This window comes from Mizuhopecten yessoensis, unplaced genomic scaffold (genome assembly GCF_002113885.1).
Source record: "Mizuhopecten yessoensis strain PY_sf001 unplaced genomic scaffold, ASM211388v2 scaffold10651, whole genome shotgun sequence".
Taxonomy (NCBI): Eukaryota; Metazoa; Mollusca; class Bivalvia; order Pectinida; family Pectinidae; genus Mizuhopecten; species Mizuhopecten yessoensis.
In genome coordinates this window covers 2,586,899-2,599,288 of record NW_018408653.1, presented here as the reverse complement: position 1 = coordinate 2,599,288, position 12,390 = coordinate 2,586,899, and the positions used below count along the sequence as shown (strand labels likewise).

The following is a 12,390-nucleotide window of genomic DNA, read 5'->3' as shown; positions in this document are numbered from 1 at the left end:
AAAGTTGAGAACTACTCCTGTACTTAAATAACTTAAGCCAAAAGAATGCATATATTTCATGTATCCTTTAGAAACTTTTAACAAGAGGCCCAGAGGGGCCTGTATCGCTCACCTGAATATGTTTAAACTAATTGGTATGAAGTAAATATAGAGCACTCCATGGTAGGTGCTGTAAATATATAGAACTCCATGGTACATGTAGGTGCTGTAAGTACATATAAAATTTCAGAAAGATCCATCCAGTACTTGAGATATAGCGAGAACAAACTTCAAACAGAGCCCAACCCCTATGCCCCTAGGGGGTGGGTCATACCCACCAATTACATAAAATTGAGACCCCTTGGCCCAAGGATGCTCCAGACTAAATAAGGATATAATCCCTTAATCCCGATGTTCGAAGAAGGATTTTAAAGATTTTACCTCTATTTCTCCTATTGGGCCCTGTCCTTCTGCCCCTTGGGAGACCACACCCACTGCTTATACAAAATTGAGTTCCCTTGGCCCAGGGATGCTCCAGACTAAACTAGGATAAAATCCCTTAATCCCTATGGTAGAAGAAAGATTTTAAAGGTTTTAACTCTATTTTCCCTATTGGGCCCCGACCCTCAGGTCCCAGGGGGGCCACAACCACTGTTTATACAAAATTGGTTTCCCTTTACCCAAAGATGCTCCACACCAAATATGCACCAAATCCTTTCATTCCTACAGAAGAAGGATTTTAAAGAAAAATTTGCTATGTTTCCCCTATTGGGCCCCGCCCCTCAGACCCCTGGGGGCCAGACCCACGGTTTATACAAAGTTGGTTCCCCTTCACCCAAGGATGCTTCAGACCAAATATGGACCAAATCCTTTCATTCCTACAGAATACGAATGATTTTAAATAGTATGCTATATTTCCCCTATCAGGTCCCAGGGGTGCCACACCTACTGTTTATACAAAATTGGTTCCCCTTTACCAAAAGATGTTCCACACCAAATATGGACCAAATCCTTTCATTCCTACAGAAGAAGGAGGATTTTAAAGAATTTGCTGTTTCCCCTATTGGGCTCTGCCCCTCAGGCCCATGGGGGGCCAGACCCACGGTTTATACAAATTGGTTCCCCTTCACCCAAGAATGCTTCAGACCCAATATGGACCAAATCCTTTCATTCCTACAGAAAAAGAAGGATTTTAAAGAATTTGCTGTTTCCCCTATTGGGCCCTGCCCCTCAGGCCCATGGGGGGCCAGACCCACGGTTTATACAAATTGGTTCCCCTTCACCCAAGAATGCTTCAGACCCAATATGGACCAAATCCTTTCATTCCTACAGAAAAAGAAGGATTTTAAAGAATTTGCTGTTTCCCCTATTGGGCCCTGCCCCTCAGGCCCATGNCAGGGGTCCAGACCCACCGTTTATACAAAATTGAGCCCCCTTGGCCCAAGGATGCTCCACACCAAATATGGAACAAATCCTTTCATTCCTACAGAAGAAGAAGGATTTTAAAGAATAATTTGCTATGTTTCCCCTATTGGGCCCTGCCCCTCAGGCCCCTGGGGGGCCAGACCCACTGTTTATACAAAATTGTTTCCCCTTCACCCAAGGATGCTTCAGACCAAATATGGAACAAATCCTTTCATTCCTATAGAAGAAGGATTTTAAAGAATTTCCTATATTCCCCTATCGGGCCCCGCCCCTTAGCGCCCAGGGGGGCCAGACCCATCATTTATACAAAATTTGTTCCCCTTCTCCTAAGGATGCTCCAGATTAAATATGGAACAAATCCTTTCATTCCTATGGTAAAAGAAGGATTTTAAAGGTTTTACCTCTATTTCCCCTATTGGGCCCCACCATGGTCCTTTGGACCGGGTGAGCTAAAAAAATTGCTGCCCTCTGTCCATATTTCAAATCATGAAAATAGAAATTAAAATTTCCCTCCTTTGAAAATGTATCAAATACCAACCTCCCAAATCTAAAATTCATTGGGAACAATGTTGTATCACAAAGCCCAAACTTCATTTTAAGTCTAGCTGGGAAATAAGAAGCACATCGAAATTAAGAGAAAAAAAATGAAAAACGTCTCCTATTTTCATTATTTTACTTCCATATTAGTGCAGTACATCAATAGATCATTTAAATGATGAGAAATGAAGAGAGAAATAGGTGATTTTCCATCAAACGGCGTCCCTATCCTTTGGCGGTTTAGGTTTCCTATATTTGTCTGCAGTACTGAAAAGTAAAGAAATGTAAAAAAAATACAAAAAAAATTAAACTACAATGATCATATTTTTCAAGATTCTATTAAAATTCCAAGGATTGTTAGATCTTTTGAGGTAAACTTATTTCTGGTATACATCACATGTTTTTGTACAGTCTTTAGTACCCTGAAGGCATTGCTTCTAGATGTACATGTACTGATTTGAGTATCACTGACGAACTAACGTTGAGTAACACAGATATTTATTAACTTTGGATATCACTATTATGACTAATGATGTTAACACTTACTTTGGGAACCACTGATGTTTTGTGGTGTGAAACATATTGGCCAGTTCATGGCGCGTCGGTCCATCCTCCCTAAACCTCAGCATTTCTTGTCGCTGAACTTGAACACTCAATGCAGAATCTCCCTAGCAAACAGAAGGACTTGGTCATTTACTCATGTTATATAATTTGATCAGAAAGGTACGATACTGTGCTTATTATTGACAAAAGTTGTCAAAAGTGAGGTAGTCACTGGCCCAACAAAAATAGTTTGGGCGACTGTCAGAAAATTAATGAATAAAAGAAATTATAATTAACTGGGGGGCAGTACATTTTCAGTTGTCATTACTTCGATTTGAATCGAACTGTCCGTGATTTAGGAAATGTGATGATTAAATCGAACTGTCCGTGATTTAGAAAATGTGATGATTTTTTTTCAGATGTTCTACATAAAATACTGCCAGGGTGTCTTCTTTGAGGTGCAAGTTTTGTGTATTCTTTCAGAAATACTAAAGACTTGAATGGAGTGGATCATGTCAGGTTTTAACTACTAGGGTTGAAAAATTAAAAACATAATGTTTTATTCTGTTTTACATATTACAAACATTGTCATGTTATATGTAATTTAAATGTGCTGAAGCATTGTGTTAAATGCTGTGGAAATATTTATTCCCAAAATTATTTGAGCCACCAAATTGTCATTTGGGCCAGTGCTTCAAATTTTTTACTCGACCAAAGAAAATATTTTGGGACGACCAATGTAGGTTCCCCACTATCCTTTATTATTCATGTTTACTTTTGAAACTGATCAGTTAAACAAAATGGCCGACCGACAGCCATCTTTGATTTTTGACATTGAAGGTTTGTTAGTACTATTTCTCAGGAATAACTTTAGGGATCTTTCTCAAATTTGATATGTAGGTTCCCCTTGATCCCTCGATGTGCATGTTATATTTTGAGACTGATCATAAAAACAAAATGGCTAAAGGAAGAGCTAAACAGATCTTTCTCATATTGCAATGATTGGTTCTATTTCTTTCATATTAGGTACTGTACTAGTAAATATGTGAAATGACAAACTCACTTTGAAGGTTGGCTCTCAAACATCAGTATTAAGTTTAGATCAAAAGTTACCTTAAGGTCATAGGAGTGTATTGCTAAGCGGAAATAGGAAGTACATCACTAGTTGAAAACCCAATGTACGGAGACAGTATCACAATTTCCGCATATTCTAATGTTTAATATTAAACTGATGAATATTGTATGTTGTTTATTGACAGAACAGTGTGTTCTTTCAATATTAAAGTATTTCAAAGCAATCCAGACATTAATTCAGTTGTTTTTTAATCAATGAGTCACATGTGTCCATTTTTTTGTACCTCAGGAAACCGGCTACCTATTTCACTACTGTGAAAGTTTTTCAAGAACGATAACTCTTATATGCAATTACTATGTGTATATGGTTTTATTATAAAATGTCAATTTTTATATCGTGTTTAGAGAATTAATTTTACACAATTCCAACATTGATGAAATTGATATACATTAATGGATACTAATCTATGTCACTATCATTTTTATTGACTTTATTTTGCCAAAAAATGTTTCTTTTTTTTTTCAAAATTCACTCTTTTTTACATAAATTTCCATTTAAAATCCTTAGAATTCTGACAACCTATATTTTTGTTTGTGGCAGAAAGTTTTCTTTACTTCAAACGAATATAACTACAAAATTTGAAGAAATTCTACTGAGAAATGGCGACAAAATCCTATTACCTTAAGGTGCATTTACTGTTAACATGACTCGATCAAACAGATTAGAGGAAAGAAGAGAAAAGATCGAACTGACAAAGAACTCTGGGATCTCTTGTTGAGGAATACAATTGCAAGAATTATTTAAGGATGGACAAACAGAAGGACAGAGGACAAAGAACGATTTTAACAGCCCACCATCTGATGATGGTGAGCTGTGATGCAGAATGCAGGCATAAAACCTGTGAATTACCTCCCCTAGTTCTGCTTTCTTCCTGGGCAGAGGCTGAAAGACAAAACATGAAAATGTCAAGACATGATAGATCCTTCGTCAGTTATTTACATACAATAATGGCACAAGTATTTATACATTACAATGCATCAAGGAACTTCTGTTCAGGCTTCAATTATATTTATTATCTTAATACAGAAAACGTAATGCAAATTTGGGTGTAAATTGATAACTATCTATTAACTATGTGTGTTCAATTTGTGTCTTGATTTCACTGATAAACTTGATGGTTATCATCACATGTTTCCTAGATGTACATGTATATACAGCTGTAGTTTTAAGTATGTACACATTCTGACAGGGATGTAACAATATCTTACTGTTGGTAATCATATATATTGTGATACTTTACAGCTGATTCAGTTAATTAATTGATACTAAATAAGAAATGCTAATACATATTTCACAATACCAATAAAAATATTGTTAGTGGCAATATACTGCCCTATCCAATCTGACTATAATGTTCTGATGTCCTTTATAACAGAGTACACAACTCCTAGTCAGGAATGGCATTCATGCAGATATATTTTAGCATCCACATCAAAAAGATAATTTTCTTGTACAATTTAAAATTCTTTGACAGGAGCATGCACACATTTGTAGCAAGATGTTAAAAGATGACAGCATATTGAGTTCACAGACAATAACTACTTACTATGGTGTATTCATAAGGACATACTGGTTCTGGATGGAAACAGACAATTGTGCCACTTTTTGCAGATATTCCAACTCGAGGCAAACTATTCCTGGAATAAAATGTTCATAGTTAACTTCTAATTATAACATGTCTGACAAATAATGGTCTAGGTTTCAACACAAGTTCCATTATTGCAATATATTTAATTTTAACGATCTTTTGTAAAAAATACAATCCCTAATGCTGCTCTGCTTATTTCCAATATTGTACCATACACTTACCAGTTAGTGTGGTCGTTGCTTGATGAACTTGAGCTTGCTGCTCTAGTCTGAACTGGTTTGGAAATTCCTTTAAGATAAAAGAAAGCCGATGAGTATTTCATCAGAATTGTGATGTCAGCACCATTATAAATAATAAGGACAATCACAACATTCTTATGATTATATAATGTTTTTTGTTTGCGATTACTGAATATTTTTAGTCACCCCTGGGGAAACCCCAGTGGGGACTATTAATTTCGGTTTCAGTCCCAGATTTTGACCTTTGCTGTCTTGGGCTGTTAAGTGTATTGCTTCTGTCGGAATATACCAGGCCCTAATTACAAGTTCTTGGATAACTCAGATATTGATTTCCTTTTTAAACAGGAATAGCATCAAACCTAAAGGCATTCCAAATTTCCCTCGGGAATTATATACAAGAGGCCCAAAGGGCCTGCATCACTCATCTGATATTAATCTCACACTTGTAATCTTAAAAGTGGACCAAAATACAGCTACAGGCAGAATATCAGTGTTTGATTCATAAATACCTATTAAAAGATTTAAACATATGACGCCCGTGACCTTGAATGTCGAACAAGGACATTAGGTTGAAAGTGCGTCAAGGTCATTCATTTGAACAAACTTGTTAGCCCTTCATCCCAGCATGATACAGGTCCAATTTCAGTACCCTGGACCTTTTGGTTATTGAGAAGAAATTGTTTGAAGATTTTAAGACATTTGACCCCTGTGACCTTGAAAGTGGGTCAAGGTCATTCATTTGAACAAACTTGGTAGCCCTTCATCCCAGCATGCTACAGGCCCAATATCAGTACCCTCGGCCTTTTGGTTATTAGCTCACCTGGCCCGAAGTGCCAAGTGAGCTTATGCCGTCGTGTGGCGTCCATCGTCTGTTTGTCTGTCGTCCGGCGTCAACATTTTACTTTAAGGTCATTGGAGTGTATTGATAAACGGAAACAGGAAGTACATTCCTAGTTAAAAATCCAATGTAGGGAGACAGTATCACAATTTCCACAAAATCTAATGTTTAATAATTAAACTGATGAATATTGTATGTTTATTATTGACAGAACAGAGTGTTCTCTCAATATTAAAGTATTTCAAAGCAATCCAGGCATTAATTCAGGTTTTTTTATCAATGAGTCACATGTGTCCATTTTTCTGTACTTCAGGAACCCGGCTACCTATTTCACTACTGTGAAGTTTTTCAAGAACGATAACTCTTACCTGCAATTACTATGTGTATATGGTTTTATTATAAAATGTCAATTTTTATATCGTGTTTAGAGAATTAATTTTACACAATTTCAGCATTTATTAAATTGATATACATTAATGCAATACTAATATATATCAGTATCATTTTTATTGACATTATTTTGTAAAAATATTGTGTCTTTTATTGTTTTTTCAAAATTCACTCCTTTTTTATTATATAAATTTCCATTTAAAATCCTTAAAATTATGAAAACCTATATTTTTTTGTGGCAGAAAATTTTCTTTACTTTAAAGCAATATAACTACAAAATTTGAAGAAATTCTACTGAGAAATGGTGACACAATCCTATTACCTTAAACAACTTCTTCTGAATAAGCAAGAGGCCCAGGCTGATGATATTTTGCCAGTAGCATGCTAGCCTGCTGGGACGAAGGGTTACTAAGTTTGTTCAAATGAATGACCTTTGTCCATTTTCAAGGTCACATGGGTCAAATATAATAAATTCTTTCAACAGCTTCTGAATAACCTGAAGGCCCAGGGTGATGATATCTGGCCAGGGACATGCTGGGATAAAAGACTACCAAGTTTGTTCATTTGAATGACCTTGACTTATATTCAAGGTCACAGGAGGTCAAATATGTTTAAAACTTGAAAACAACTTCTTTTGAATAACCAGAAGGCCTAGGGTGTTGATTTTTGGCCAGGATCATGCTGGGTTGAAGGGCTACCAAGTTTGTTTAAATAAATGACCTTGACTCATATTCAAGGTCACAGGGGTCTGATAAGTGTAAAACATTTAAACAACTTCTTCTGAATACCCAAGAGGCCTAGGGAGATGATATTCGGCCAGTAACATGCTAGGATAAAGGGCTACCAAGTTTGTTCAAATAAATGACCTTGATCTATATTAAAGGTCACAGGGGTCAAATATGTGTAAAACCTTTTAACAACTTCTTCTGAATAACCAAGAGGTCTAAGGTAATGATATTTTGTCAGTAGCATCCTGGGATAAAGGGATACCAAATTTGTTCAAATGAATGACCTTGACTTCTATTCAAGGTCACAGGGGACAAATATGTTTAAAACATTTACACAACTTCTTCTGAATTACCAAACCACTTAGGATGGTGATAGTTAGTCAGTAGCATGCTGTGATAAAGGGCTACCAAGTTTGTTCAAACGAATGACCTTGACTGATACTCAAGGTCACATGGGTCAAATAGGTGTAAAACCTTTAAACACTCTTTTCTGAATAACCAAGCGGCCAAGGGTGATGATATTTGGCCAGTTGCATGCCGAGATGAAGGGCTACCAAGTTTATTCAAATGAATGCCCTTGACTTATAATCAAGGTCACAGGGATCAAATATGTGTAAAACCTTTGAACAACTTCTTTTGAAGAACCATGAGGCCATGGGTAATAATATTTGGCCAGCAACATGCTGGGATGAAGACCCCTGTCACCTTGAAAGTTGGTCAAGGTCATTCATTTGAACAAACTTGGTAGCCTTCATCTCAGCATGCTACAGGCCCAATATCAGTACCCTGGGCCTTTTGGTTATTGAGAAGAAGTTGTTTAAAGTAAAATATTGACGCCGGCTGTCCGGAAGCCGCACCACAGCATAAGCTCACCTGGTCCTAAAGATGTATTGAGTATGAATCAGGCACCTTTGAGGTTCCTGTAGGGGTAAACTGTTGTATTATAAATTGCTATTGAATGATTTAGATATTTTATGTCTGACCAACGACTACCGTTAATATTTGTGTATAGTGCACACTTTTTTTAAGGAAAATTGAAGTGTCAAAAAAGGGGTGTACACCATACTCAAGAACAATCCAAAACCAGTCCTTGGACGCGAACATTTCTCGTAAATTTTTCAAGGAATTTTGGAAATGTTTTGAAATATGCTCGCAGCAATAAAACTGCTAAATTTCATTGAATAATCCCCGATTGCATTACCAATTTAACAATTACGAAAAGTGGCAAGTTTAAGTCATATTATAGGATAGAATTGGATAAATTTTCAAGACGTTACGTTGTGAATTGATAAAGACCATGTATCGGGAAACATAACGAAGAATAGCAACGCATTTATCCCTATGTGGTTAAAATGTCATTCTTGGGTAAAACCATGCTGTACTCTTTAATCTTGACAGTAGGGATGTGTCAAAACGACATGGATAAAGTGGCGAAGTTAGCAAGTTTGTGTACCGCAAAGAGTGAAGGTCGTGTTATACTAATAGCCGGCAGGAATTTACAAGGTGACATCCATGCGAATTGAACCGATAATGATATAGGTTTGAATTTGGAAAATAAATATTAACAGGTTCAAAACAGCCAAATACATTCCAATCTTTTCTTTTCGAAGGAGAATTGCTGAAATCACAATTGTTTGGTGTTCTTCATGTCTCTCACATTCGGCTGTTGGCGGTCCTCGTCGGGTGACTGCCTTTAAGCGTACACATTTTGCCGATATCGATGACTGATTCAGTCGGATTTGCAGACAATCAGAAAACTATTTGGAAAAGTGTATTTCATAACAAAAACAAAAAAAAAGATTTATCCGTATATAAGATTGAATCTTTTCTGAAAATTATTGTTGTGAAAACAACATCTTTATACCGCGCAGATCTCCTCGTATTCGAGGTGTCAGTGAACGCTAACGTTATATTTGTGACATGCTTTCTTATTAATTCCATGTGTTGGCATGGCTTCCTGAACAGCATGTATGTATTTACACCTGGTCATTGTTTACCATTTTGATTAACAGGTGGAAATATATCAGTTGTAGCTTGGTCAATGATTTATCGGAAAATGATCATACAGAAGATTATGATGAGTTGACTTTCATGTCATTCTGACATATTTCTAGTTTCTACATAATTTTATATTTTATTGCAAATCTGATCACAGGCAAGCTTAATATCATTTTACCTTTTGGAATTTTAAATTATTTTTACACTTGTAACCATCAAGGCCAAGGTCATTATTCAAGCCAAATACTTTCTCTTCTAAGTCTTATTTGTAAGCTCTTTCCAAATGAAATTATTCATCACATAACTACCCTGTTTATATAAACATAAATCACTTAACACCGAAACATACAAAAGAACAGGTGCCATCCCTTAATTCCATAAACAGGTGGACACAACCCCTTATATAACGGATAACAAATACTGTTTGGTACCAAAACTTTGTTGGCATCTAAATATTTTATAATTAATACTCGGCATTTGTATACAGTATTGGTTCTAATAATAGCCCATGGTCTAACAATTACCCACCCTCTACTTTGTGGGCAAAAACACCCAACAAAAATTAAAGTGCAGGTAAGTTTCTGCTATTTTTGAATTTTGAAAATATCTCCAATAATCGCTCAAATCCTAGGCCCTTGTGGATGGCCCAGGTTTCTTCAACATGCCCAGGTAACCATAAACCAGTCCTCTTTACAGACAAAGCCAAGTATACAAATATCGGCGCCACTTTAAAATGTCACTTTACTTATGTACCATATTATGATTATTACATTTTACTGTTTGATACACATACAAAAAAAATATAAACGAAGCACAAATATTAATAGTGCTACTTCAATTAATTTCGTTAGTTTATATGGATCAATCTATAAAATCCACTGGAGACATCTTTAAAATGATGACGCTACTAGGAAGCTGGTAAACTCAGCTCCATATAAATAAACTTATAGGAGAATGAAATGGATCAATCATACAGTCATAAATGCATTGATATGTAAATTTATATATATAAGTATTTCTTCAGAAACAGTTCTGTGTATAGCCGCTCAAACTTTGACAAGGCCTCCAAGACTGTTTTGTTATAGAATTTTCTAGACATGAAATTAGCGTATGGATCTGGACAAAATCTAGACCCAACCACCCTAAGTCTGTACAGTATACTTTTAATATATAGGACTTGTAGAGCTTGTTTTTACAAAAAAAATCTCCACTAATTAGTTGCCCATCATGACTTTCTGGTGTGTGGTTGTAATCACTGATTTTACTAATACTTTTTTATTTATCATGCGTTCTTATAATCACCTAGGCTATTAACAGAACCAATAAGGCAATATAAATTATAAGTCTTTCTGTAGTCTGAGTTTCGCTAATGAACAAATAACTAATTTCCGAGCTTTTTTCTTGATCTTCTGCTTATTGAATATGGAAATAAATCACCTGTACACCAAACAATATAGCTATGCATTATTGGACTAATAAATTTAATTACATATATATCATATAATATGGATTCTGATTTTTAAATTGGGGTCTTTTGAATATGACTTATGGGGTTGGAATTTTGGGTGATTATATACCATCTTTCTGGAGGGTTTCTTGAACCTCCAACGCAAAGGTGTGTTATCATACAAACCTCGTTGAAGATTTCGATAATATCGAAGAGACGAAAATGTAATATTTCGTGCTGTAGCAGACATTTCCTATCGAGAAATAGGACCTATTTCTGGACCGACCCTTGGAGAATATTCACCGGAAAAGAGAAGACCGAACCGGAAGTGTCTTCATTGAGGGTTGAGTAAAACCCGGATTCACGTAATTCCCGGATCTTTCTGGGAGGTTATTATATAGTATTAATACAATTATTATGTTGAAGCATCGAATTAATGAGTATGTCAGTATTACAATGAAATGCAGATCTTCTTTATATTTCTACTTAGATGACGATACACTATACCTCACATTGATACACAATGTTCATCACGTTGATACATATGTACCTCACATTGATAAATATGTACCTCACTATGATACATATGTACCTCACTATATTACATATGTACCTCACTGTGATACACTATATACCTCACTATGATACACTATGTACCTAATTATGATACAATATGTACCTCACTATGATAGACTATGTACCTCACTATGATACACTATGTACCTCACTATGATACAATATGTACAATATGTACCTCACTATGATACAATATGTACCTAACTATGATACACTATGTACCTCACTATGATACACTATGTACCTCACTATGATACACTATGTACCTCACTGTGATACAATATGTACCTCACTGTGATACACAGTGTACCTCACTGTGATACAATATGTACCTCACTATGATACACTATGGACCTCACTATGATACACAGTGTACCTCACTGTGATACAATATGTACCTCACTATGATACACTATGTACTTCACTATGATACAATATGTACCTCGCTATGATACACTATGGACCTCACTATGATACACCATGTACCTCACTATGATACACTATGTACCTCACTATGATAAATATATGTACCTGACTATGATACACTATGTATCTCACTGTGAAACACTATGTACATCACTGTGAAACACTATGGACCTCACTATGATACACAATGTACCTCACTGTGATACAATATGTGCCTCACTGTGAAACACTATGTACATCACTGTGAAACACTATGGACCTCACTATGATACACAATGTACCTCAGAGTGAAACACTATGTACCTCACTATTATACACTATATACCTCACTATGATACACTATGTACCTCACTGTGATACAATATGTACCTCACTATTATACACTATGTACCTCACTATGATACACTATGTACCTCACTGTGATACAATATTTACCTCACTGTGAAACACTATGTACATCACTGTGAAACACTATGGACCTCACTATGATACACAATGTACCTCACTGTGAAACACTATGTACCTCACTATTATACACTAT

At 35.9% G+C, this 12,390-nt stretch overlaps 1 protein-coding gene across 1 annotated transcript; it reads right to left on the bottom strand.

The window, feature by feature from the left end:
- Positions 1–2,062: 2,062 nt before the first annotated feature.
- LOC110461710 (39S ribosomal protein L42, mitochondrial-like) lies at positions 2,063–11,177 on the bottom strand. Its single transcript, XM_021515329.1, has 6 exons — positions 11,034–11,177; positions 5,429–5,495; positions 5,166–5,256; positions 4,469–4,501; positions 2,488–2,609; positions 2,063–2,208 (listed from the first exon to the last, which is right to left on the bottom strand). The coding sequence occupies exons 1-6, from the start codon at positions 11,095–11,097 to the stop codon at positions 2,154–2,156; spliced, it is 432 nt and encodes a 143-aa protein (XP_021371004.1). The 5' UTR covers positions 11,098–11,177; the 3' UTR covers positions 2,063–2,153.
- Positions 11,178–12,390: the final 1,213 nt, after the last annotated feature.